The sequence below is a fragment of the Opisthocomus hoazin genome, chromosome 4 (genome assembly GCF_030867145.1).
Source record: "Opisthocomus hoazin isolate bOpiHoa1 chromosome 4, bOpiHoa1.hap1, whole genome shotgun sequence".
NCBI classification, from domain to species: domain Eukaryota; kingdom Metazoa; phylum Chordata; class Aves; order Opisthocomiformes; family Opisthocomidae; genus Opisthocomus; species Opisthocomus hoazin.
In genome coordinates, this window is record NC_134417.1 from 67,037,704 (window position 1) to 67,065,071 (window position 27,368).

Consider the following 27,368-nt stretch of genomic DNA (forward strand, 5'->3'; position numbering starts at 1 on the left):
GATGTGTGTTTTCCAGCCCTCTGTTCCCGTTTAATCTGCTTCTTTCCCAATCTCCAGAACTTGAAACCTTTCTGCACAGATACATCTTGGGAGCTACAGAAAGTCCTCCAAGGGCTCTGGAAACACGAAAAAAGAAAACAGTGCCGTCAAGGTAGCTGGTACTTTCTTTTTGTCTAGGAGGGATCTGGTGTGATCCTATGTAGTGAAGATTTTTAATTTCCGATGGTTAGTTTTACAGAAGCCTTTCGCAGTCTTTGAGATTTTTATCTACCACAGGGAATTTGCGCAGGCAATTCACATTGGCAGTCTGCTGTATTAGATTAGTATCTAGAGGTTGACAAGTATATTCAGTTTCATCCCTAGGGCATCTAAGATGATTACATGTTGTGGTTTAACCCTGTAGGCAGCTAAACACCACACGGCCGTTCGCTCACTTCCCCCCCTGCAGTGGGATGGGGGAGAGGACTGGAAAAAAGGTAAAACTCATGGGTTAAGGTAAAGTTTAATAGGACTGAGAAGGAAGGGAAAACAATAATAAAAGAATACTCAAAACAAGTGATGCACAAGGCAGTTGCTCACCAGCCGCTGACTGATACCAAGGCAGTCCCTGCGCAGGTCTGCCGCCCCCTGTCCAACTCCCCCCAGTTTATATGTTCACCATGACATCATACGGTATGTGTGGCCAGTTGGGGTCAGCTGTCCTGGTTGTGTGCCCTCCCAGCTTCCCGTGCACCCCCAGCCTCCTCGCTGGCAGGGCTGTGTGAGAAGCTGAAAAGTCCTTGAGTTAGTGTAAGCACTGCTCAGCAACAACTAAAACATCAGCGTGTTACCAGCATTATTCTCATCCCAAATCCAAAACACAGCACTGTACCAGTTACTAGGAAGAGTATTAACTCTGTCCCTTCCGAAACCAGGACACACATTCATCTTTGGTCTCGGCCAGTCTTATGAAAATAATTGTGGATTTCAAAAGCCTCTGAAGAGAACAGCATTTCACTTTTTTCATAATTGAAAAGCAGTGATTGCTGTAGTGGGCTGAAGACTCATCATTTTCCTTCTGATTTTGAAGGCACTTCATAGGGGAAAAAGAAGAGAGCTTCTCTGACAAGGGGGATGAGAACTTTCGAATTCTTAACCTCCGTACTTCTGTCATTACAATGTGTTTTTCATTATAAGATAAAATAGGTTTGTGGGGTTTTTTCCTTCTGAGAGGCATTTTTAGACTTCCACTAAGATCACTGTTCTATATCTGCGTGAAATCCTTATTGGTATGCTTACTTCAGTAACAGAGAACATCTCCTTACTAGGAATGGACGGGCATTTAGTGATGGCAATACATTTCCTCTAACAGACAAAAGAAATATGTTATATGGGGTTTTTTTTCAGTAACTGGTGATTCTGTTATGCTTCTTCCTTTCTAAAACTGTTGCTTACGGAGAAAATATACCTTACTTTTTCACTGTTCTTCCTGTTTGAAATGCATTTTCATTGTAGAGTCAAAGCATCAGAAATGGAAAAATTTATTTTTTCTAGATATTTGATGCATTTTCAGCCAGCCACCATATTTTTGTCAGCTTTTCTGCTCTATTAATATTATAAATTACTTTTTCAGCTTTTCTTGAAAATATTTGAAATTAATTCATTTCCTTGCTCTATTTACAGCTCATTCACAGAAGTGAATGCAAAAGGTTTTTGTGTCATCAATTTACTAATTTTAATTATACAAATCAAATAGCTATGTTACTGTACTTAAATCAAGTCTACATAATTAAAATTACAGTAACTGGTTTATTAACCCTGCAAAATTGTAATAAACTATTTAAATTTCAGGATCCATTTTAATTTTGTCTTTAAGGTAAAATTATTAGAAAGATGTTCTGTTCAGTATTGTGTTAAAAGTGGTTTCCAAAATTGGGAAAAAGCAACTGCTGTGGAATTTGATCAATACTATATCAGAGCTTGAGACTATTAATTCTTCGATATCAGGCTCAAAGAGTGGGAAGCATGTAACTAAATATAGAGGTCTACATTAGGTGTCTACGTCTCCTCTCAGCTGCCTCTGCAGTCAGTGGAGATCTAGTCAGGAATCTAGGACATGATTCATCTCTTTTTGCAGGAGAAATCAAATTAATCAATCCCTGGAAGTGTCTGTTTCTTCTCCACTGACTATAAAAGGAGCCTGACTAACTCAGTGGTGGATGTTGTTTCTGTAGGCATCTAAAATTAGGTGAGACAGATTCCACACGGAGTACGTGGTGCGAGGGATGGAATGTCTGTGATTAATGCCTAATTAGTAGTGGTTGGTATAATGATAAGGCTGGAGAAGTTATACCAGGATTAGAAAATTACATGAGCTTGATCCACATTTCAGATGTATCTTCCTTACTGATCCAGGTGTTGAAATTAGCCCTTTTATCTTCTAGGAGGTACGAGTTTGTTCCTATGAGTTTGTCCCGATGACTCTGAAGTCTCTTTCGGCGTTGCTCTTCCCTGTGACAGTACCCCCATGCTGTAAGGCCTGTAATCTTTGTTCGGAGATGTGACTGCTCATAAGGTTTCTTTCAGTTTAGCAAGCAAGGCAGGTAGCTGTGTGTCTCCATATCTGTGACTTACCTTTGCTTACCACTTGTGTAATCCTCATCTCATTGACAAAAATTGGTTCTTTCAGGGCATTGACTGGAAACTGAATAGTAATATGGTGTAGTAAGATGACCTACAATGTGCCCTGTTAAGGCACCACGAGAAACACCTAGTAGATCAGAATTCTCCATTTATACTTAAATCTTTGAACATGTCAATGAAGTGGTTTCTTATGCATTTAATGTATCATCATAATTTTTGTATTCTTCTTAAAATGTGTATATAGTACTGTGTCAAATGAGTTATGCCTAAATAGGATTGGCTTTTATGAACTAAATTTGTAATTACATAAAAAATAGCATATTGCTTTTACATATGCTGGTTGTTCTGAATGAAGTTTCCTTTAGGTTTTTAATTCTGACTCCTGTAAAATACGGCTTCATTTTTTTGTTTGGAATTGGTGACACCTGGCTGGCCTATGATTGCCCACGTCCTTCTGTTTTATCATTCGGTACAAGCACAACATCTTCAATAACGAGCTCTCTAACCAGATTTTTAGAAGTACATTTCTGAACTTGCTGGTTTAAGAAAGTCTAGTTTTAAGAACTCATAGAAATCCTCAGCCAAAGTGAATTGCTTTGTCCTGTTTTGCACAAGAACTGAAAAATCTGTGATTTCCATTCAGTGAGGAATCAGTACCATTGACTGGTAAGGTTCCTCTGTATTTCTCATATTCCTTATTTTAATGTAAAATATCAAGAAAACATGATTGTGTCATTCATTTAATGTATTTTTTTCATATAATATTACAAATAAACCAACTATAAAATTACAATAGCCTCCCTCTTTTTTTTTTATTGAAGTAAAAATAAAGAGCTTGTGCAACTTGTGAAATCCTGACATAGCCGGTTTTGTTTATTGCAGTGTTGGAAGGGATCCTGCTGGGCAAAGAGAGGGTTTGCTCTGTGTTCTGTTCTTAAATCTGTGCAACCTTTTAAAAAACTTATTAACAGGTATCTAATACTTGTTGCTGTCCTTCTCCCAGATTGCCCACATTGCTGTTGAAATGCATGCTGTGTTATCTAGAGCATGTCTCATTTTTGCTTTTTTTCTGTCTCTTATCTTTCCTTCTGCTTTTCAGTGTACACGATTCTGTCTAAGGTGCACTCTGATCGGAACGTATACCCTTCTGCTGGAGTTCTTTTTGTTCATGTTTTGGAGAGAGAGTACTTTAAGGGGGAATTTCCTCCTTACCCAAAGCCTGGTATGGCATGCTAAGATCTTCCATATTATATAAAAATTTAGGAGGAAAAAAAACGTTTAAAAAAATTTCAAGTCTATTTAGCATACTTTACAGTTCAGTATATAACATACAAAGGACAGTTTTTAGTTTCCATTGAAATATCTTCAAATGAAATATAATTTGTGGTACTAGAAGTTTAAAATGTTCTGGTTTGTGATAATCATTTGTGAAAAGATGCAGATAATTGTGTATTGTGAAAAATGTACTTAATAATTTGGGAAGGCGTAATCATTTTGTATCTGAGATTAGGAAGTATACCTTTTCTTCAGTTTCATGTTAAATATGAAACGTGGAAGTGTAATAATTATGTCTGTTAATGCCATTTATCTGATCAGTTTCAGACGTAGTATGTATCAGGCTATATGAAGGAACACTTTGAAAGCATATAGCAAACTTGAGACAAAAAAGAATATTAAATCAAATACGAGACTGTGAAATGATGTTTTCTTTCATTTAAAACAAGTGCTCATTTGGATGCAGCCTTTTTCCTTTATTTAGGAACAGTTTAATGTTAGTAAGCAGTTTGTTTTAGAGAAAGAGCTATGATTTCCCAAGTGTGGTGTTTTGACATACACCTAAGGCAAACCTAAAAGGTTGATCGTGGGCAGGTTAGAATATAGATAAGCAATCGGGGGCGGGGAGAGAAAGAGAGAACATTCTGCCCCACATGCTTATCAGCAATGAAAAGGAGTAATAAATCTGTAAGTGTATCCTATTTATATAAATATATAAATATAATATCCTGTTTTCCTTTAAAAATAGGAAAAATCTATAGTAAGTGTACAGTGCACACATAATCAAAACCTGTTTCATTAATAAGCTTTTGAATTGATTTGAGAGTACTATTTTCAAAACTGACTTTAACGAAAAAATAAGCTTCTGTTAGCATTGGTTAAATTTTGTCATGAATAAAACCAAATGTTTTAAAAATTTCCTCTCCTTGAAAAGTTGATGTTTTCCGTGCAGCCCCAGCCTGTCTTGACATTCATGTGATTCAAAGGCGGTGTGAATCTGATTTCAGATACTGCTGAAATTGTTGTACCCAGAGGTGACGGTGATAGTATCAGAAACTCACTGCAAGGCCAGCTGTTACCATGGTCCTTTTATTTTTGTCTGCTGTGCTGGATCTCTAGCATGGCCTCCCTTGACGAAGGGCAAACCAGGACGTATCACAGGTGGATTTCAGGTTTTTCCCCAAATCATTTCTGATGCTGGGAATTTCATGATGAATGCAATAGATTAGATTACTGGGAGGTCCTGAGAGAATTGCGAGGAAAGTTGTGTTACATCCCGGTGCTGGTTTGGTCCCCTTTACCCACAGCCAGATGTGTAAGTGCGTACCTGAAAACTAGTTACCATTTGGCATCAGGTCGCTGTCTCTTTGCTCCTCTTTGGAGGAGATGGCAGCCATTTCTTCACTGGGCTGTTCCTGCCTCCTGTGCCAGCCAGCCTGCCATCTTCTTTTGTCGCTTGTCCTGCAGTGGCTGCTGCTGCCACTTCAGAGCCGAGCTGGAGGAGCGCAGCGCAGAGGTGTCTCGGAATGGACTCGCCCAAGTTCTGTGGCTCAGCTGTAAGGTGCTCATGCCTCAGTGATGCGGATCTGGTAGTGCGTAGGCACACCTGACTTCGCTTTATTTTAGCTTTTATAAGTGAAGTGAAATCCAGACATTTGTAAGAGTATCAATAAGAACCACAAAAATTCTCATACTGGTTTGACTTCAGGGGCTTTTAGAGATTGCGTCTGGACCATTGTTTAGTAGCTGTCATTGGATCCATTTTGCGGGGAAGTCTGGTCCTTTGTTGAAGTAATTTGTTCTGTAAAGAAAATCCACTGCCAGGCTGTTGGTGCTGAAGACCTGTGTATCCTGATGCTAACAGAAGCTTTCACACATTGGCGATGACACAGCCGCTCTTTACAGTAAGCCCTCCCAGGTACATTGGGTCTCCAGAGCCATTATTAAAAACAGAAATAAAAGTAACTTTTTGAGGAATTAAAGGACTGAGACCTGTATGCTTTAGTAAGTAGGAGGTTAGATGCTTCAATTCTATGTGGAACTGAGCTCTAAAAATCAGATCTACTAGTTTAATGAGTGCAAGCACTCACCGTCAGCCAGGACTCTAAGAAGTACCAGTACTTTCGTCTCTGCAGTTGGTTACACTTTTCAGATATGAATTTCTTAATACTTACAAGTGCTGAGCAGGAGTTCACATATTTCTGGTACGGTGAAGGTTAGGATTTTTTTTTTTTTTTTTTCCGTTTTGGAAATGTTTAGAAGACATAACTGGAAGACAAAATAAGATTTTCTAATGGAAACATCAAAATCAAAGCATATAGCATTTTCTTGTAAATAATATATTTTTTTCTTATCTAGGTGAAATAAGTAATGACCCTATAACATTTAATACCAACTTAATGGGTTACCCTGACAGACCTGGATGGCTACGCTATATACAAAGGACGCCATACAGTGATGGAGTGCTGTATGGCTCACCAACTGTAGAGAATGTGGGCAAACCAACCATCATTGAGGTATTTCTTTCAAAGGTTCAAAAAGATTCATTTTGGTTTTGAGTGTAGTATTCAGAATGTCAACAAGCATTGCCTCATTTCTGGAAAGTCAATTACAATTAAATTAAAAGAAAGGTTATAAGGCAGAGACAAGGACTTGTGACAGTAACATTTCTCTTAGGTACTATTGTATCCTCTTTGAGAGAAAGCCAGGTTGTACGACATTTCGTATTTTACTTTTAACTAGAACTAGTAAATAGCAATAATCAGTAAACCTTAATGTTCCTAGGTAGTACGTGTAGATTCTCACCCTTCATCTTTCTAAGAGGCATTTCATTTCAGTAAATTATGACTATATTAAAGGTGTACTCAAAATACAGGACAAAAAAACCCTTTGTAAACAACTGTACCTGATGAATATCTGAATTCTGAACCTTGTAACATTCCACACTAAATATAGGCCAGACTTTTCCCCACTGGAAAATACAGTGTTGAGTTAACAAACAGGTTTTGGGTTTGGGTTTGGTTTTTTTTTTAATTCAGTTATTTTTCAACTATTATTTATTTTCAACTATTATCTGGTTCATTATGTTTATTGATAGATTTAATTTTAATTAGCACTTACACGTATTTAATTCTATTCTTATAAGTGTAATAATGACAAACCCCACTACTTTATTTTTGACAATTAGCTATTCAAATGTTTAAAAGCGCCAATTATTCACTGAGCAGCAATTGAAAGGGAAAAAGGACTGTATTTTCCACCATGCAGATCATAGACAGCAGATTGAATCAGACACTCTGTGCTTTGCAGTGTTAAGGAAAATCTGCTCATTAACTTGCTCCAGCCATTTTGCTGCTTCAGCAGTGCATTTGTCTTAAACCCTTGATGAGTTTTTTTTTCTAAATTGCATTTGATATGGTTCTTCTTTCTCAAGAATGACATCTCTAAATGTTAAGTTATACTGTAGATAATTTCACACATGCTTAATCCTATGTACATGATTCAGTTTGGATTTCAGCAGGACTAATCACATCTGTGAAATTAATCATGTGCAGAAGTACTTGCAGACTCCACTTAGCTTTCTGTAGAGGAAACCTATCTAAAATTGCCCTTTTTAAAATGTCATGTGCTTTTAGATTCTAAGGTCTATATTCAGACCTCCATTCCGAGCATGACCCCAAGCCTATATTTGAACTAAATCTTGCCTTGCATACAAATGAATTCGTTGCAGTCCCACTCTCAAATGTGCCTTTAGGATTAATTCCGTAGTATGGGAGGAGGACGGATTGCGTCTGACCTCCTTCAGTGCTGTCTGAGAGGAGGGGCTGCATATTCTTGGCCTGAATATCGTTTTCATCATGCCCTAGTGCCTCAGGTGCCGTCGTGGGTAGGTCACTTACTTGGAGGACGCCTCTTGATTAGAAGGGCCTAGCATTGCGCACAGCACTGCAGCAGAGCGGGTAACGTTCTTGAGCTCCAGCTCCTCTGAAAGCTGTGCAAGGAGAGTTTGTGCTTGAATGCTGTTCAGCAGAGAGGTGATCTCTGCCCTGCCACTGTTCCTCGGTGCCGGTGCGCAGTCTGCACTGGCAATTCTCGCTGCTGGAGTGCAGACCCAAAGTGGGTGCTGTCACATTCCTCTGCAGAGCTCGTACAACAGGTTAGGTCTTCTAAGTATAGATGTCTGAACTACGGTTGAAACAACCCTTTGGAAAACTGGCAGAATAGGGGATGTGAAAAATCTCAGGCATTTGTTTTCTGTTAATTTCATAATTAAATTGTTGGTTAGATAAGATGTAATTGTGTCAGGTAAGCTTTTCCTTCTGCGCTTAAATGAACCTGCAGAAAATATTCCAGAGTGTTTTTCCTTTTCATTTAAATACCTTAAAGGAAGTGCAACATCTGTTACTTTTGTTTGTTTAATAATCAGTGTCACTATGCTCTGTGGCTTTGTTTGCTGAGAAGCAACATAGTTCTGTCACTGTCGCCACTCCTCTGCCTCTCCTTTGTCCCTGAAATGAATGAAGCAAAGTCTAAAATTATGAAGAAAGTTAGTCTTTTTTAATTTGTTTCATGAAAGATTTATCACCTTTCAGGGGAAAAAAAAAAAAAGTAGAGAAAATAATTATGCTGATATCCAGCCACATTCTGTATTTCTTATGAATAAGCACTTAATCATAGTACAACTTCGAAGTACCGTCACCACTTGTGAGCATTTCAGGCATCCCATACATTTAACCTTTAAGATTGGTATCCTTAGGTAATTTGATCACAAAGGCATAAGTTTCCAAAAATAAAAGTCATGAATGTTACATCTACCTACTAGTTTTCAATTTCCCTACAGTTACAGATGCCGAGATCTTTTTACGAACTGCTTGTGTTGGAGCAATGCTTGTGAATCCATTAATGGAGTGTGACTTCAGTGGGGCTAGAGCTAAAACCTAATATCAATCCCAAAGATTAGAATTGCTGGGATTGCAACACTCTTTCCTTTAAATATCTCCATCTAGTTTGGTTCCCTAGGAGCTATCGGTGAACGTAGATCTTACAGTACTGGTGGAGCGGGGTGGAGGGTGGAAGGGGAAGTGCAGAAACCAGAGTTTGCTTACGGTTGTTCTTAAAGATAGCAGAAAAGAGAGAATACACGTGTGGCAGAACACTTTCATCTGGACCAAAATATGTTACATTCACATATATCCCTTGGATAATTGGATTTGGCTATAGACTGGCTGAGAAAATTCCAGTATCCTGACTTGAAGGTAGTACTGCATCAAATAAATTGATCTTACCTTTCAAACGTTATATTAATGTTCATACACTTCAAAATAAGGAGGCAAAGCACTTGAAAGGTGATAAGTATTTCAAAATCATCAATTTAGTTTTCATTGATGTTTCATTTACCTGATTTTCATATTTGCATTGTTGTTCTGCAATCATATATTTTTTTCTCTAGATCACTGCATATAACAGGCGTACCTTTGAGACAGCAAGACATAATTTGATCATTAATATAATGTCAGCAGAAGGTATGTGCAGAAAATAGCTTGTTATGTTTTGAACTGAATAAGCAAAAACATCTTATGGGCTTCTATTCTTTTAAGATTGAAAAAGTAATGTAAAATAGTTGTCTGGTGTTCAAGCCAAATGTGGGGTGCAAACGGGAAGTAAGAGAGTTTTCCCTCTCTTGATTCAATTAATTATTTTTATCTAAATTATTTCTATCAGGTAAGACTGTTATTCCTCATTCATTAAAAAAAAAGCATGTTATGTATTTCAGATTTCCCCCCTCCCCGTCTTTTCAAATGGAGCTTACATGAAGGATTTTACTGTCTTTCTGCATGTTTAGTTTGCTTAGTTCTGCATGTTCTTTATGCAGAGAACAATCGTACAGGCAGATGCAGAAAACAACACATTATAGCATATATGGACATTTCAATTAAAAAAAATAATAGTTTGTGTCCTTAAAAGTAGTTCTCTTCATCATATTTACATATTTATAGTCAGGAGTATTGCAGGTTGGAATCCATTGTCACTGCAAATCAGTTTTGACCCCCAAATTAGCGTGAATGTAATTTTATCTGTTTAATGAAGATTTACCAGCTCAGAATCTTTTCCTCTGGTCCCTCTCCTTCATCTCTCAATTGCTTTATAAACAGCCAGTGATACTACTTAGTTAAACATAATCATATGAGGTTCAAAATGAGCTAGTTCAAATACAAGATTTTTGGAAAGGTGTATCAACCTTAAAGTGGCATTACATTGATCATTATTTCAAATTCTTTGTTATGGAGCCTTTGTTGAAGGCAAAACTCTTCCTTTTTCATTACAACTAGATTTTCCTTTACCGTATCAAGCGGAGTTCTTCATAAGGAATATGAACGTAGAAGAAATGTTAGCAAGTGAAGTTCTTGGTGACTTTCTTGGAGCAGTGAAAAATGTGTGGCAGCCAGAACGCTTGAATGCTATAAACATTACTTCAGCCCTCGACAGAGGAGGGCGAGTTCCGCTTCCTATTAACGACATGAAGGAGGGGTAAGTACATGTGTCAGTCTAATGCTTTTGCTTTGCTCTTTTCTTACTGAAAAGCTTGGTATTTTTGCAGGTTTTCTATAAACTTTGCAATTACCGTTTTGTATTTTGGAAATCCAGATTGGTATAAGATATAAAAAGTTTACTGGTGTAGCAAGTGCCCATTATACCATGGGTTTATCATGTTAGTTGCTGTTTCCACAAGTGACAGTTTCTTTACATTGATTTTATAATCCAAGGAATACTGATAAATTCCATTACTTATAAAACAGTTGGTAGTAAATGTGCTTAATATGCTTATTTTTAATGCCAGTCTCTCTGCTGAGCAGTTATTTGGCATGCTTTTAAAGTTTTCAACAGTTTTCAGTTCACAAACTTCAAAATTTTGAAACAGGGTATGATAGGGCATCGTTTACAAAGACACTCCGATTTCTAAGAGCATTTAGCATGTAACAGTGCCATTTGTAGCTGTACTCAGTGAAATTTATGATCCCTAGTTACATACTTAAGGAGCACTGTGGAGAGATGAAAGTGGCAAGCGGAGGCATCTGGGGAATTCAGGGTACTGAGCGTCAACTGCAGGAATGCCCTATTTCCAGTGGTGATTCATAACCATAAATTCTATTCTGAAATACAATACTTCACTTAGAAACTAATAAGGATTCGGTCTTTTGAAAGTATGCTCCCTGGCAAAAATAAAGATGCCTAGTTATTTTTAGATGTTTTGGGTCAAAGAATATCTAAGGAACGGCTGTGGGTTCAAAATCCGAGCTGTGTGCAGAGAATATTGTTGTTTCAGAGCCCTTTTGTGCATCTGGAGTTTCTGAGCTCATCTGATGGAGGAAAGTGACTCCTGTGCTCTGTACTAGCTGGAGTCACAGCAGAGCCGCTTAACACAAGCAGCTATGTTTCAAACATGTAGGTATATAATGCCTCATATACCAAATGGCATGCAGGACCTAATTTCTGTTTCAGGATCCGTTGATACATTATTACCTGGTGCAGCAGACTGTATTTTCCAGCAGCATTCTACATATTTAGATATGAAAATGAATAATACAGTTAGCACAGTAGCTCTTATTTTATGTACTGTAATACTAAATGAAGTATTAAGTTTACATTCCGCTTTCAACATTCTGCAAATTTTGCTGGCAGTGCGTAGCTACAGCGTGGAACCTTTTGGGAGAAGCTGGGGGCTTTGGCGGGCTCATGCTAGTATCAGGCTTAGAAATACCAGTCCTCGTGAATTTTATTTGAAAGCGTGAGGAGAAACTCTTTAAAAATACTATGCTGAGCAAGACTGAGGATTTCCTTCAGATAAAATTATACTCTTTTAATGTGATTTTCAAAAGTAGTACTGATCTACTTACGTGAGAAACCTACACTTGGAGCTCTGTGGCTTCATATGAAGTGGCAGCTCTGATGATAAGTAAACATTTGCGTTATGCAGCAAAACAGAGTAAGTTCTAGCAAGCAGCTAGAAAAATCTTTTGTATTTCAGTCTGTTATTCATATGCTTATATAAAGTATGTTATCAAGAGAAATAATTTTAAAAAGTAATTTTAAAGCACAGCTGAATGATACCATGAACAATAATAATGTTTGGAAGAGTACGTCATTGTCCTTAGGGAAATTGTGAGAGGTGTCCTGACAGTCTGTCACTCATCTCTTTCTGCAGTGTCTATGTTATGGTTGGGGCAGATGTTCCATTTTCCTCGTGCTTACGAGAAGTGGAAAACCCACAAAATCAGCTGAGATGCAGTCAAGAAATGGAGCCCGTAATAACCTGTGATAAAAAATTTCGTACTCAATTCCATATTGACTGGTGTAAAATCTCCCTGGTGAGTTATTTTATTATTGCATAAAAATGATGTTTGTAGAAGTACAATATTTTATGGCCAGAGATCTCTAGGGCTTATAGAACTAAAAATTATGAGAATTATTTAGTTGGGTGTAGTTCATTAATTCAGTGTGCTAATGCTGCTAGTTACACTTGCTTTCCTAAAAGGTGTGTGTTTCCTAAAAATAATTTTTTTTCTCAAATATTGAGTCTACAGCACTGACCAGTTAAATAGTATTTCTATGCTGTTAAAAAAAATCTTTCTGAAAATTGTCTAAAACATATTTTGTGTTAAAATCGAAATAGAAAAAGAAAAGTAGTGTTGACTAATGAAATGAAAATAAATGGGAACATTCTTTTCAGTCAAATACAAGAAAAATAATAATCAAACAATAGACTCTTTGCATGGAAGGAGTATAATTCCCAAAGAGGCTTTTTAAGGTTATTTTTGGTTTTGTTCTGGTAAGGAATATCAAGAAATGATACAGTATCGGAAGAGAGCATTGCAGATAAGTTTGAACAAAGGTGTCGAAGGTACATAAAATAAATGTAGATGATTGTTGAGCTACGTCAGAGATTACCCAAGAAGAAACTGAAAGGGAGATGTGAAAAGCTTTTGTACATTGTAAAAATGTGTTGAGTATGGGAAAAGATATTCATATGCAAAAGCGATTTGATAACCTCCAACCCTTTCTTTCTCTGCACTAAAAATTAGGAAAGCTGTTAGAAACCTGGAAAATACTTGTTTTCAAAAGAATATCCAGATTGTTTATTGGCTTTCTGATGAGAAATTGCAAAAGGTGCATGAGTACACAGCAATACTTACCAGCACTTGAAAACCAGTAGAAGGCAGTCAGCCTTCGTCGGGAACAAACTGTGTCAAGTCTCTGGTTCCCTGCAGCAAGACTGAAGTAGAACAGAGGTGCAGCAGCAGCAGATGTCATTTGTTCTTGATACTGTCTCATAAGTAAGGTCAGGAACATGGCCTAGATGAAGCCTGGACCCGGCATAGAGCTGGTTGGATAGCCATAATCATAGCAGAATTATTAATAGTTCTCTGCCATTCTTCATTAATATGCTGGATGATGGAATGTGCTTATTAAATTAAATTTGCAGGCCCCCTAAAACTGAAAAGATATGCAGGTACCTTGAAGGACAGGGTAGAATTCAGAAAGGTCTTGAGAAATTGGAGAAGCAGCCTTAGAAAACAGAGTGAATCTCAAAAGGAGCAGCAAACGAGTGGTGTACTAACGCAAGAATGATTGACAGTACCCATGCGGAATGAAGAGCATCTGCTTAGGAGTACCTCTCCAGAAAAAGCATCAGATAGTAACGGTGGCTCATAAACTAATCATGAAGCAATGCTCTCCTGCTGTTTTGAGAAAAGCAGAGATTGTGTAAGAGGAACGGGCTCTCAAAGAGAAGCATAAATTTCTACAGCAGCCTATAACCCAACCTTCTTGAACTTGGCACTTGTTTTGGCAGCGTGCCATGACAACTGAATTCAAACGGTCTTGGGGATGTTTGCTGTTGCCAGCGGCATTGCGGCTGCATGCCGTGACCTGGTGGGTCTGAGGGAGAACGGGGCCAGGCTTCCCTCTATCTGACCATGGTCTGCTTTTCGCAAGGCAAGCCAAGGGGCAGGAGGTCCCCCGAGATCCACGGGCTGGGAGGGAGCTGAGCTGTTTCTCGTAACCACAACAGAGACCAGTGAGTGAAAATGCAGCCATCATATCCTCTCCCTCGCGCTGTTTATGAGGTGACATTGGCGGTTAGCACCTAAATCGAAGAGTGGGTTTAAGCTTGTGGGTCCCAAATACAGAAAAGAGGGGCAACTTAATACGTGCTTCCTCTTCACGCTGCTTTCTGATAGCTTGTCCTCATGTTGTGCATGGGCTTCCGTCAGTCCCATCAGTAGCTGCATACATCTTTTCTGTGCGTCTGCTTGGGGCCTGAGATCCAGCTAAGCAGCCAGGTAGAATTCATAACAAAATACACTGCAGAATTTAATGTGTGAGGAATACATAAATTAATTTTTGTCAAACTGTCTTGCACTTGAAAGATATATATACACATGTGTATGCATTTGAAGCTCGACATAATGTTATTTCTAGCATTCCATGAAAACCTGTTCATCCATTGCATAAGTTTTAATACAGCATTTTATGACATAAAGTGTAAATTATAGAGAAATGACCATCAGTTGCAAGTTTTCTCAGTGAACAGTCAGGCAAAAGGTCAAGCATGTAGGCAAATATAATTTATTTTCATTAATGATGTTGAGACAGTTTTAAGATTAACACTGATAAAATTTAACGGTAACATCTAACTGAAGATAACAAGAAAAAGGAGGCAGCAAATTGAAAAGTCATATGGGAAAGGCAGTCAGTTAAATGCAATAGGAAATTCAGTAGCAAAAAAAAAGGTGGTATTTCTAGGAACATTAGATACAGAAATAAAAAATAAATAAAAATTACACGTGACCAGGAACGCAGCCTTTTGGAGGTTAGCTGAATGAGGAGGTAGGGAAGCCTTGGAACTCTGGCTCTGGTCAGCTACATGCACATCCCGCGTCGGGTGAGCAGGGCAGGCAGTAGGGCTGCTCAGTCCTCAGCAGCTGCGCTCATGCTTCTGGCTGTTCTGAGCACTGTATGGGAAGCTCAGGAGGAAGGAGGAGGAAGAAAACCCGCAGGTGCTTCACTCTTCGTCTCTACCACCTTCATACAAGAGAGGGCAGTGTTGTTATGTAGGAAGACTGGTAAGAGATGGATTAATTCATCAGAAAGAAATCGGTATCAAATAATTAGTTTTGTTAATAAAAATGTTCACTGAATTTTCACTTGAAGAATATTTGTGCGAGATATCCCTAAAATTAATCTGTAAAAACCATAGTATCTCTGGTAGACACAAAATAAAGTGATAAAGTGATATTACTTACCACATTGATCAGAAGCTTTAAATGAAATGTAGGGTTTTATTAGTTAAAAAAAAAGTGATTGGATGAAATTGTATAGAATTTGTCAAATGTGTAATATGGATTCTTTTGTATGTTATGGCTGGTTAAATACTGCCTGTTTTTACACTCTGTTACTTTGTTATATAATTGTCTTTTTTTTTTTTCTTCTTTTTTTTTCCCTGGGTATCAGGTTGACAATACAAAACAAGTTTCCACCTTTCAGGAAGTGATTCGTGGAGAGGGGATATTACCTGATGGTGGAGAATACAAGCCACCTTCTGATACACTGAAAAGCAGAGACTATTACTCGGATTTCCTAATTACACTGGCAGTGCCCTCGGCAATAGCACTGGTGCTTTTTCTAATACTTGCCTACATCATGTGCTGCCGACGGGAAGGAGTGTGAGTACTTTAACACACTAATAAGTAATTGTAGATTTTTTTAAGATTATAATGCATAGAAGAGTATGTTGAAAGAATTCCATTCAGTTCATTAAAAACATTTACAACAGGCCAAAAGATAGCTGCTTGAAATATTGAGCTACTTCACATCTAAGCACATACAGTTACCTCCAAGAGAACGGGTGTAGGAGCTTTAACTGTTCTAGTTGAAAGGGTTAAAAATCTCAACATATGCACAAAACCCCACAAAATCTCCACACACGCACAACTCTCCAAAATGCCCCAAACAAATAAAATACTAATAAAGGATCATTGATTCAGGAAAATATTAACTAATTTCTAAAATGCTAACTTTTATAAAATAAATCTGGTTGAGGATATGAACTGAATTTAGACATACTATAAAAGAAAAACGCATAAAAGGAAAGCAGCAAGTAACGTAATTTCTGCCATTTCTTACACAAACTACAATTCCATTTCGTCACAGAATTTATTTTAGCCAGAAGCTTGTTCCTTAACTTGCATTTTCATTTCTCTGTGTGTGTGTCTGTGTGTGTGTCTGTCATCAGTATCGCATCTCTATACGTGCGTTCATCAAGGCCTCATCAGAAACCCAGCTGCAAATGCTGCCAAGTTGCGTTTAGCAATAACCTTGTCAGCATTTCTGCATCATGTACTATTTTCATCATCAGAACAGATTTAATGTTCCAACTATCAATGCTATTATTTAATTCATAAATTTTGTTTTGTTTTTAGGGAAAAGAGAAACATGCAAACACCAGAGTAAGTGTCTTCTTTCCTGTTATTTTTCTTTTACCATTTAATTTTCATTCTCAGTAGCTTGTCATGCTTCATACATGTGTGTCATAATCTTCTTTCATTCTCTCTAATCCATGGTTTAATTCATAAATGTGAAAGCTGCTTTTAAATCAGAGTCTTGGCGAGGATAGAAGACCAGAATAAAAAGGGTTTGAAATTAACGACTGTCAACTCAAAATAAAATAGTGCTGTTAGAATAAAGATGTTAATATGTAATTTATACACCTGGTTATTGGACTTCCCAGCCTGTATCTAAAAGGCAGTGGACAGGAGAACGAGTATCCTGGAAGATATCCAGTGCTTATACTATGGAGTGCTTTAAAATTAGTCTGTGAGTTTTTATGAATCTACAACAAGAATCAGGTGGTCACCAAAACTTCTATTTTAGCTGCAGCAAATAAATGGAACATTAGCCGTTAATTGCACAGTCTTGGATCCTACAAAAAATCCTTATCCAGACATCAAAATCTAATGGATGATTACTGCCTTAAAAATTAAATAAATCCAATATTTATTAAATTAACTATGTAAAGATTTACTGTAATTGCTGCATTATAGAGTCTGTAGCATGCATCAAAGTCCTTGTATTTTTAAGAAAAATGACAATTGTAAAAGTCTGTCCATTTTGATGGAGCATTTAAAATATGTATTTACTGTTATATTCCCTTTTGACATAGCATCCAGTTGGTCCACCACAGTGCTATACAGAAATCAACCAAAGAGCTTCGTGACATGTCTAAAAACAGAGAGATAGCTTGGCCTCTTTCAACGCTGCCTGTGTTCCACCCGGTGACCGGTGAGATTGTGCCGCCCCTTCACGCAGACAGCTACGACAATACCAGCATGCCGCTGATGCAACCACAGCAGTAAGCATTCAGGTTTTATTTTATAATACTGACCATGTTGCATGATTTAGCTACGGATTCCTGCGCTTGTCTTCTGACGTGTTTATTGTGGAGGTGTCAGTAATGGCTCTGTAGTTCACGATTGCTCTGATGTTTGCATTCCAAGCAGAGAGAAAGGCCTTCTGTTATAAAATTAAACGACTGGGTTTCAGTCTGCATACTTGGCAAGGAGCTTTGCGTGGAACAGTTACATTTCTGCATATTTTGGAGAAAAGCCACTTTTGACTGAGGAATCAATTAAAACTGTTCTATTTTAGACACTCCGCCTCTTAACCCATGTCTCTGGAATTTTGGTATAAAGCTACCACCGGGTTGGTGGTAGTTTCATACCAGAAAATCCAGGCCATGTAAGTGTTTAGTCACGTACCTGTCACACATGGTTTATATTTGAAATGTGAACACTGAACCGAAGAGCTTATTCCATTGCACAGACAATAAATACCAACTCGCCAGTGGAAATGCTCAGAGCTCTCAGCCGCTCCCATTGTTGCCAGCTTCTCTCCAAGACAGAAACCAGAGAAACAGTAATTTCTATTCCTTAAAGTTCATTTATCTGTAACTTAATGAAACTGTTGGGACAGATCCGTCTAGTGCTTTGCACATGTCCGAATTCGGACAAGTCGGCAGTGCTGTAGGAAAAAAGGCCTTTCTCGAAGGGCTTGGCGGAGGCGTCGGGGGCTGAGCAGGTCGGCGGCGCTGGTCTCGGCACTGGCTGTTGATGTTTTCCGGTGCCGGGCGATGACACCTGCTCCCGTCGGCGGCTCCTCGGCCGGCCGGGCTGGCCCCAGCGCTGTGCTCCACTGCCGGCACTGCCTGGGCCCTCATTCACTCATGCTTGCCCTGTATTCCCTTCGTAACGTGGGTACCTGCCAGAAGAGTGTTTTTCTTCTCCCTGTCCCGAAGGTAAATTCTCCAGAAAGTGCAGCTGTATAAATTACCCCCCGTCCCACTGCTGCGAAGTGCCCTACCCTGTCTTTTACAGTTTCTTCTCTATTCAGAATAGCATTTTTTTTATGACTGGGGTGCCAAAGCCTGTGCCAAAGGCTTTCTTAAGTTGTAAACAGAGTGTTTATCCACTTCACCTCCGTTCCAACCCCTAGCTCCTTTCTGTAAAAACAACCTTAATGCCTGGTAGCTGGTAAAACAGACACTTAAGCGGGACACAAAAAGGTAACTTTGCCTTGATAAGTGAACTGGTCCGATGCGTAAAACGGGCTGACCGTTCATTCATTCCGCAGTCAATAATTAAGTTGCAAAAACTGTCACCTTTTCTGTATTCGTCGCTTACAGAAACCAAACTTTGCATAACGTTAGGAACCTGCGGTGACTCGTGTTACCTCTAGTGTTTCACCAGATCTGAGCTTTGGAACGTAGCTGACAAGTGAAATAATAGGAACCAGCTCTTAACCCTGATTTTCTTCCTTTCGTTGGCTTGGCTAGCCTTTTGACAACTGTATTTGCATAGTGAAAATGGATTATTGCTTCATACGCAAAAAAGTGAAGGTTAAATACTGAACGTTTGTGCATAACATACTTCAGACTTTGTATGGAAACATTAAAGGTATTGTTTTTTGTAGGAACCTGCCACATCAGACTCAGATTCCACAGCAGCAGAGTGCAGGTCAGTACTGAGAAAATACTGTGACTATTCAGTGACCCGTGCGGAGGAGTCTCTAGTCAAAACGCGTACGGTCTATGGACAGTGGAAACCATTTTCAAATATAGTGAAGTATTATGGCATTGTCATTCCATATTTTTTTGATACATCAGTGAAAAATTTGGGATGGGATTGATTGAACAAATGAGAGAAATGCTACATTAGGACTCAGCATGAGACACTGGCATCTGGTACAGCTAAGTTAGAAACCTCTTCATATAAATAATTTTCTATTGCAACATGAAGATACAGCCAGATTCCCAAATGCGGTTACACTGTTCTAATTCTCTAAAACTTGATGGGAAACTAAAATTTCTAATTCCCACCCATACCAGGTAAGCTCTGAAGTGCCGTTACTAAAGATAAAGGGTTGATAGTGGGGAGTCTGTGGCGAGGCCCATACCCGTGCGGCGGGTTTCCCGTGTCTTAGTCATCACTTCTACATCATTTTCACAAATCCGAAGGTGCTGACGGAGGTTGTGAATGACCCCATCAGAGCATCGACCAAGGCCAGTTGTTCTCTCCAGTTAGTGCATCAGGTCTGAGAAAAAGCTGCAGCCAGAGCCATGTGAAAGGGGATAAGGATCATACACGGAGAACGTAAAGCTAATTTTTGAATATTCAGACAGGTATTTAGGCAAAACTCGAGAGATACGCAAATATGTATTGAACATAATATGGGAACTACAGCTCCAAGAGGAAGATTTGTTTTAACTTAGGAGTTACATAAGCAACTCTTTCCTTTCATTCAAAATGCTTCTTCTTCATTACTGCTTTCGGGGATTAAAGGAGAATTTCGTATGACAACATTTCAAAGATTTGAGGCAAGTATATAATAGATGCTTCTGCCCATGTGGTTTGTATTTTTTTGCTATCTGGAAATTAAAAACACATTTATAAAAAAAACCTGACTGCAGTTCTGCTAGCTTTGCTGTTTGTGTGCTCTGTTATACGTACTGGAAATGGCGGCTGGCCCTGGCAGTCAAAGTCTCCGGCACTGGTTTGGGTTGACATTTAGTGCAGCTCGTAATGCTCGCTGCTTCAGGCAGCTAGGAGGCGGCATAAAAATGTCGCACGGTTCAGCTCTACCGTTACGACTGTTTTAAGAATTCCAGTCTGTCTTGCGGTAAGAAAGACGCAGAATCACCCAGTAGCACTGTGTGTTGACAGCAGTGAGACATTTTTAAAAAGGTATGAAACAGAAGCCAGCATGGGTTTGTCGCTTGCAAGTCGCAGTGAAGAACTGCCATAAAAATAGATATTAAAAATCCTCCAGTGTCTGTATTTTCTGTAGTGTGTCATTTTGGTAGAGTACACCTGGACTTTCGCATTCATCGCAGACGCTGCCTGCGACAAGCTCTCAGAAATCAGGGGAAGAAAGCCCCGTACTGGGGACAGACAGTGTTACCTCCTCTTCTCTTAGTTCACGACGACACCTTCCTCCGTAACTCAGACGTGCAGATGATGCTGCCGGCTCTTCCACGACATGATGGCATGCGCCTCTTGCACTTTATCTGCTAGAGGCTAGCTATGACGCGTGCTGTCAGAAGGTTAGATTTTTAGAACATTACGATTCAAAACAAAATTCAGGTGCTCCTGAGATTTGTAGTAGCATCAGTAGAAACTTAGCAATCAATTTCATTCATCTGTTCAAGTCAGAAATTTACAGAACTAAAACACTTAAGGCCAAAAAACCCTACAGAACTAGACATTCATTGTTTAATTTGCTTCCTTTCCTACAGAAAATTCCCAATAATTTACTCAGGATTATTAACATACTATCGGTCACCACCATGAATAGGAAGAGATTTCTATTTTAAAGCTTCTGTAGACCATACTTAGTAATCTGAATAGCAGACCGTGTCTAATAACCACTGTTCTCTTTAGGAACTATCTGAATCCCCAGTAAGAAACAATATTTTTTTAACCTTATATAAAAAGGCAGACAATAGTTAACATAATGCTCAGCTATTTCACAATGTTCAAACATAATTGGGAAAGAATTGTATGAAGGATGACAACTCACATCTAACATTTATACGACACTGCTGAAAATTGCTACTGGTCTCCAGTATGAAAAGGTACATTAAGTTTTATAATTGTCTCTCTGTCGACCGGCAAAATTCACGAGGACTATTTTAACATGCTTAGATGAAACAAGTTTACAGGATATTCCTGTAATGCAAAAGACTAAATAGTGCATGTGCACTGTATACTGCATTGTCCATTCTGACCTTCACAGTCTCTCTGTGAAGTCCCTTAGATCCCGAATAGAGAGATAAATTCCTAGTTATACAATCTTTTCTCAGATCTCTCCTTTCCCAGCAGGAGGAGGAGAGATCTCGTTCACTTGTATGTCGTCTTTTGGTCCAGGTTGTACTTGTGGTGTTTCTCCAGTGTGGTTGTTGGTAACGGCCTAATCAATACTATTTGTGTGCTGTGCTACCAGTTGACAGCTCAGTATTGTTGAAGCATCATCTGCCGCTGATGGATCGTATAAATTCTCATCTGCTTGCAGGTAAATGGTATTCCTGAGGAAAGAAAACTGACAGAAGCAATGAATTTGTAATCGGAGAAAGCAGCAAATTGTCTTATTTCCTCTATTTGTTCTGACTGATGCATGAGTTTTTCTGGTGTGTATTGTGCATGCCCACAGTATTAAGATGATTTCAGTGCCAGAGAGTACAATCACTTCCATATACCCACTGTACTGTAGCCTTTTGTACTTTGGACATTTTTGACAATTTGTAAACACTGATAACTTTTTATATTTGTTACATTCAGAAAATAATCTTTCAAATATATGTATCAATAAATATCAAACTTTATTCTGTCTTGTGATCTCTCCGGAAAGTTTTAACAAGGGAAATCCAACCTTCAAACTGAGCACCAGGTTCAAAGGATTTTAGACTCTGTTCGGTGGGATGACTGCATTGCCTTACATTTGCGCACAAAAAGCAGGAGTGTATAAGCATGAAAACTTGTGCAATATGATGAGACTCAGAAATAGTATTCCAGATTTATTAGGCATTAATTTTTTAGAAATTATCAAAACGTAATGAGGAAAGTTATTTTTGGAAAAAAACAAAACCAAACCTGAAATTACTCCTGGTGAAAATTTGATTTTGGTTCCTTTATCAGGTATTTAACCTGTTTGAAGACTTGCAAGCAATAAAACATTTAAAATCTGTCCATTCATTCATCTGGTTATGGTAGAAGAAACTGTTACAAACTACTAGAAGCAGAAATTAATGTCTGCAAGTAAACAAGGATAAACTTTGTTATGCTTTACATGCACTGACTTTTTAAAAGTTCTTGTGATATTCCTGATGCCCCGAGATGTGGTGTATTTTTTTATATCCTCCACATTCTTTGGGTTGTTTTTTTTTGAGCAAAAAGAGTTGTAGGAGAACTAGCTATCCAATAAGCCAAGGACTGGTTTTTAGCATCTCCAGAAGGAGTTGGTTTAACCTCACGCTCTCCTGGAGGTCACTTTGAGAGGTGTTTGTCTGTGCAGCTGAAAGCTTAACAGTGTGAACTTTGTGAAAGGGATCTGAACTGAGGTTTCTTTATTTTTTAAAATAGCTGGTGGAATTTATCTCCCGACATTGTTTTGCATCTTTTAAATGAATTTTTCGGATGTTTCTTTAAATCCTCAAATGCAGCATAACACAGGACTTCAGGGTCTCCAGTCGTAACAGCTCACACCAATAGTTCTTGGGGTTTTACCTCAAAGCATCGCGCTGTTTCAAGCTGACGTTTACGCTTTCCCTCTGTTCTGTAATATTTTCTCTTCCAGAAGCTGCGTGTTCACCAGGACATTGCATTGTAAGCAGAAGGCTGCGTCCGCTGTAAAATGGCAAAGCGCTGGCTGTGTTTCCTTAGCTGAGGTTTCTGAGGTCTCTGCTAAGAGAAGTTCTGAGTCATTCAGGAATTTAAGACTGAGGCTAAAAAGAAACTGTAAAATAAGGTGGTTGTTTGTGGAAAGACCAAAGTAGTCACTGGCTTTTTTTTTTTTTTTTTCATTTTTACAGTTACGACCCTGTGCCTTCAAAACACAAAACCTTATTTTACGTTCATTTTTAAGCAAACAACGATGTGTTTCTAGGCTTGGACCTGAATGCAGCGCCTCGGCAGATAGTTAAGACAAGTCCTGAGCTGCTTTGTAGACACATTTTGTGCAGCAAGTAGGGGAAATATCGCAGCAAAGGCTGTAATCAGCGCTCAGTACCTGGTACGTACTGGTGCAGTCAGGCCTCACGCCAGGCTGCCCGACATGGCGAGCACAGCCCCACGCGTACGGTAACAACTGCAGGCAGCCGCAGGGACGGGGCCGGTGGTTACTGCACTACGAGAGGCAGCTCATGCTCTAGTCACGTACGTTGAAAAACTAAGGCAGTCTCAGAAACAGTGGGAATAGCGAGCCATGGCTCCTCGCTGCCAGAGTGGCATGTGTCACCCAAAAGGTACCGAGGAAGAGGTGCTGTCCGTCAGCCTCCCGAAAGACCCCTGCTTTTTCAACCAGCTTGGATGGTTAATGGGGAAAAGTGACTTAGAAAACTGCACATGGAGATTTATAGGAAATCAAAAATTCAAATCTTTTATCCAAGCTGTGAAAAATTTGAGCACAATCAGCATTTGGTTTCTGCTAGTTTCTGTTAGTTTCTGCTACTGTTTTCAGATGTGTCAGCTGTCAGTGCTTTGAAACAGAAATGAATGGAATGGATTTTAAATAATGATTTTTAATGCAACATAAGACTAAACTTTGTAAATAGTATTGGTTTTGGATCATAACAGTTTCTGATAACTTGAGGATGACATGACAATCAATTAAGTACCCACTGAGCTGCTCCCATCTCATTTGTATTAATATGTAACAGTGCCAATATATTTAAGGCAATTTCTTAAACCCGTTATGTACATGTATAAAGAATCAGGTTGCACCAGTGGGTACTCCATCTAGTCTGGAAAGAAGCTGATGATGGAGGTGGCTTGGGTATTAAGCACACCTGAACTATTTTATGATAGAAAGCTTCATTCATTTGAGGTAAGTTTAATAACAAATTATTTATTTTTACCTATTAATTACTGTGGAAGCATAGATTTATAAAGCTGGCTAAAGACACAATGGCTAAAGAATCAGCAACAGGTAAAAGTGCTGACTGATAGTGCAAACAGTAAATCCACAGCCTCTTTTAACGATGTACAATGACAGTATGAACCAATATTGTATTGATTAAGTGACAGTTGCACCCAAATTTAATAGACAGCACTACAGATGTCTTTGTAAATATATGAAATGTAAAACCTAATAAATAGGAAAACGTTAAGTAGCGATGTTGTTGCCTGGTTATTTTACAGAATGATGCCTGAACAACTTTTTGTTACAGCTGTTAACATTTGGGACGGGGACACTGGAGGGTCAGTGGCTAAACTGAGTGCAGCCGATTGCGCAGGGCTTCTGTTCCACTGGGGGAGATGCCTAAATAGGTGGTGTAACTGCAAAGGATGGGGAGTATCTGCACCACTTAGTCCAGGTGCCCACATTAAATAAAATCTCCCTGATGATACAAGGAGCTTTGGGGCTGGAACTACCACTGAATCCCTTGCTTAAGGAGCCCCTTCTTTATTTAGCGTGGGACGTAAATAGCAAAATTAACAGCTGAAATCCTTAACCCCAGCAACTCTTAAGGATGGGGTTTTTGATGTTGCCAGACTGAGGAAAAGCCAAATCAGTTCCTCTGCTTTCACGCAGAGCTCAGCGGCAGAGTTTCTAGCTCCTAACTCAGGGGGGAAAAGCATTCGGCACCTCCGCTGCAGAGTTCTGCTGAAGTCGCCTGCGCTCCGGGGCTGGGTTTGGCTGCTGGAGCTGTGATTTCATCAGACCGGGACAGCGCGGTTTACTGCAGAAGGATTTCTTCCTGCATTGCATCTGAAATAATATGTGATACAAAGGGGCATCTGCCTTAGTGTGAAGCAATACTATCCAGAACGTCACTTCGGAGAAACTACAATACTAATGTGTAATTTAAGGTAGGCATAATAGTGAACTGTAGCCCAGCTAGAGTCAAGCAATAAAAAGGTTTTACTTAATTGATGCTGCTCCCATTACAAAAATAAGCATCCACAGCGCATTTATTTAATGTTTAAATTATGTCGTATTTTTACATAACCTGAAAAGAAAATATATTCATCCCACATACAGTAACAGTAAACAAGTGCATTATTTCAAACATTGAAAATAAATCTTTTAACCAAGTCTGTACAACAGATAAATAATATCTACAATACTTAAGTTGTGAAGAACAAAGCAAAAATTATACCCCTAAAACTCACAGTTCCCCATGGCTCCTAATACTGGCATAGACGAAGGTTACGCACCCAATCCCCGCTGCAGTGTTCACCTGCACCGTCTCAGCCATGCAAACGAACCGAGGGAGGAAGACAACTTTCCAAACGCTGGGAGTGATGCACACAAAGAACAAATAGCTGAGCGTCTTTCCTATAGCTCCACAAGAGCTGGCAGGCTTTGTCAAACTGCGGAATTTGGGGGAAGTGAACGATTTATTTTCCCTGACGAGCGACTGGTCATTCTTTAAAAGAAACTGTTCTCCACCCAGAAAAAAAAAAAAAAAAGTGAAGCCATTCTTTTCACAATTTTTTTTTTGCACTCGGGGTTGGCTGCAAGCTTGCTCTTTTTCGTTCCTTGACGAGAATGATTACAGCACGTGTTATGTACAGGCGGCACTCTAGTAACACCCACTCTTCATTCCACTGAGCCAAGGGAGAGTTCAGTCTGTGATACGCACACGATATTGCTAAACCATTTAACTTCACTTCTTCGTGTCACGTTTAAACAGATATGTAAACAGAAACATACATCCAGTAGAAAAGACTCATTTTCACATGCAGTTCTGTACAGTGCATTCTTGTTTCTCAGATTATTTCAGAAGGCTGCTTCCACACAAAATGTGTACATTTGCACTATATACATTTTCCACGCACTTAATCCAAATGTCTTCTTGTACCTCCAGTTGAGAATTTTTGTTCAGGCAGACACAAAGTAAACCTGACGAAAGTTTCCAAGAATCTTTCCAAGTTAATGCCTTGACTGATCTTGCATTGCTGAGAAGAGGAGTAGTCCAGAAAAAAATCCAGCTATGCATAGCAACCTTTTCAGCAGAGTTGAGTTATCTTTAGGAACCACAATCTGTGCCAGATCATTAGTGATCTGAGAAATTTCATGTGCCACGCACACAAATATAAAAGTGCTGACAAGGACATTAAACATTGGATATCCAGGAATGAGCACCAAGATCCCCTTTGTGTCTGCTGCCAGCCAAATATGGTATTGGCAAATGAAAAGCTAAAAGAAAGAAGAGTGTGTTTAATAACACTGATATAAAAATATTTTTACTTACATAAAAACATCTAATTACTACTATTGCATCAACTGACACGCTGTACTTCTGCTTAAGCCAGACATTTATGATGAAAATACTCTGAGAAGCTGTTTTCCACATGTCTTTGCTGTAAGACAAAACTATTAGTCTGTTACAGTACCCCGTAAAATGGGTTTGCTTAGCCCTTCACCAAACACGGCACAGGGGAGCATCGTCTGCACTACGTCAGAACAGACGAGTACGCCTCCGCTCAGTTACTGCCCCTCTGGTGAGGGACTGAACTAACAGGCCTGCAAATACAAGATAATGCTTCGATGGCTGATGGATGCAGAGGTCACTGGAGTTGATCAGCACCTTAAAGTTCACCATCAACCTGAACGGTGAAAATGTGATCCTTTAAATAAAATTCAAAATCATGTACTACACATACATTGTATTACAATGAGCTTCTCCTATAAGTTCCTGTCCCTTTTAAAAATCTATTTTAGTAAAATTAAACATTTAATATTACTAAACAGCAAATAAAATGGAAATCAAGGTAATTCCTACTGTTTCAAAATACACACTCCATGGAACTAGATAACATCTGCACTAAGAAGGGGTTTGTTTGTAAACATACTTTTGTTTATTAATGCAGGAGAGTTTTCTAGGGCAAACATGTTTATAGGTGTACTTGTCAGTATAATTCATGCTGATTCGTCAGCTGGCTTAAATTTTTATCTTATATTGCAACTGCATGCACAGCTTACTCCAGCATTAAATCCCCACTCTCACAACCCTAAACTCCCCCTGAAAACAGCATAAGTAGTAAGTTTGCTACTGCGAGATTATTTCAGCTATGACTTGTAAGTGTAGCAGTGTAGAAGCTACAATGCTAGAAGTCAAACACAACAGCATGACATTAAATAAGCCAATAACTGTTTTCACTATTTATGTGTTATACTACAATTCAGATAATAAAACC

General features: G+C 38.9%; 2 protein-coding genes across 3 annotated transcripts in view; one reads left to right on the forward strand and one right to left on the reverse strand.

Annotated features, from left to right (window-relative positions):
- Nucleotides 1–24,331, forward strand: part of SGCE (sarcoglycan epsilon) — a 34,073-nt gene extending 9,742 nt beyond the window's left edge. Inside the window, 10 exon segments of the mRNA XM_075419326.1 lie at nucleotides 6,256–6,413; nucleotides 9,347–9,419; nucleotides 10,227–10,425; nucleotides 12,101–12,263; nucleotides 15,409–15,620; nucleotides 16,377–16,403; nucleotides 17,117–17,305; nucleotides 18,922–18,965; nucleotides 19,791–19,825; nucleotides 21,520–24,331. Coding sequence (XP_075275441.1) covers nucleotides 6,256–6,413; nucleotides 9,347–9,419; nucleotides 10,227–10,425; nucleotides 12,101–12,263; nucleotides 15,409–15,620; nucleotides 16,377–16,403; nucleotides 17,117–17,305; nucleotides 18,922–18,965; nucleotides 19,791–19,825; nucleotides 21,520–21,570 — 1,151 coding nt within the window. The 3' untranslated portion in view covers nucleotides 21,571–24,331.
- CASD1 (CAS1 domain sialic acid O acetyltransferase 1) overlaps nucleotides 24,303–27,368 on the reverse strand; it is a 32,673-nt gene continuing 29,607 nt past the window's right edge. For both annotated transcript variants that reach the window (XM_075419325.1, XM_075419324.1), the window contains one exon: nucleotides 24,303–26,367. In XM_075419325.1, coding sequence (XP_075275440.1) covers nucleotides 26,101–26,367 — 267 coding nt within the window. In that variant the 3' untranslated portion in view covers nucleotides 24,303–26,100. The remainder of the gene's footprint in view (nucleotides 26,368–27,368) is intronic.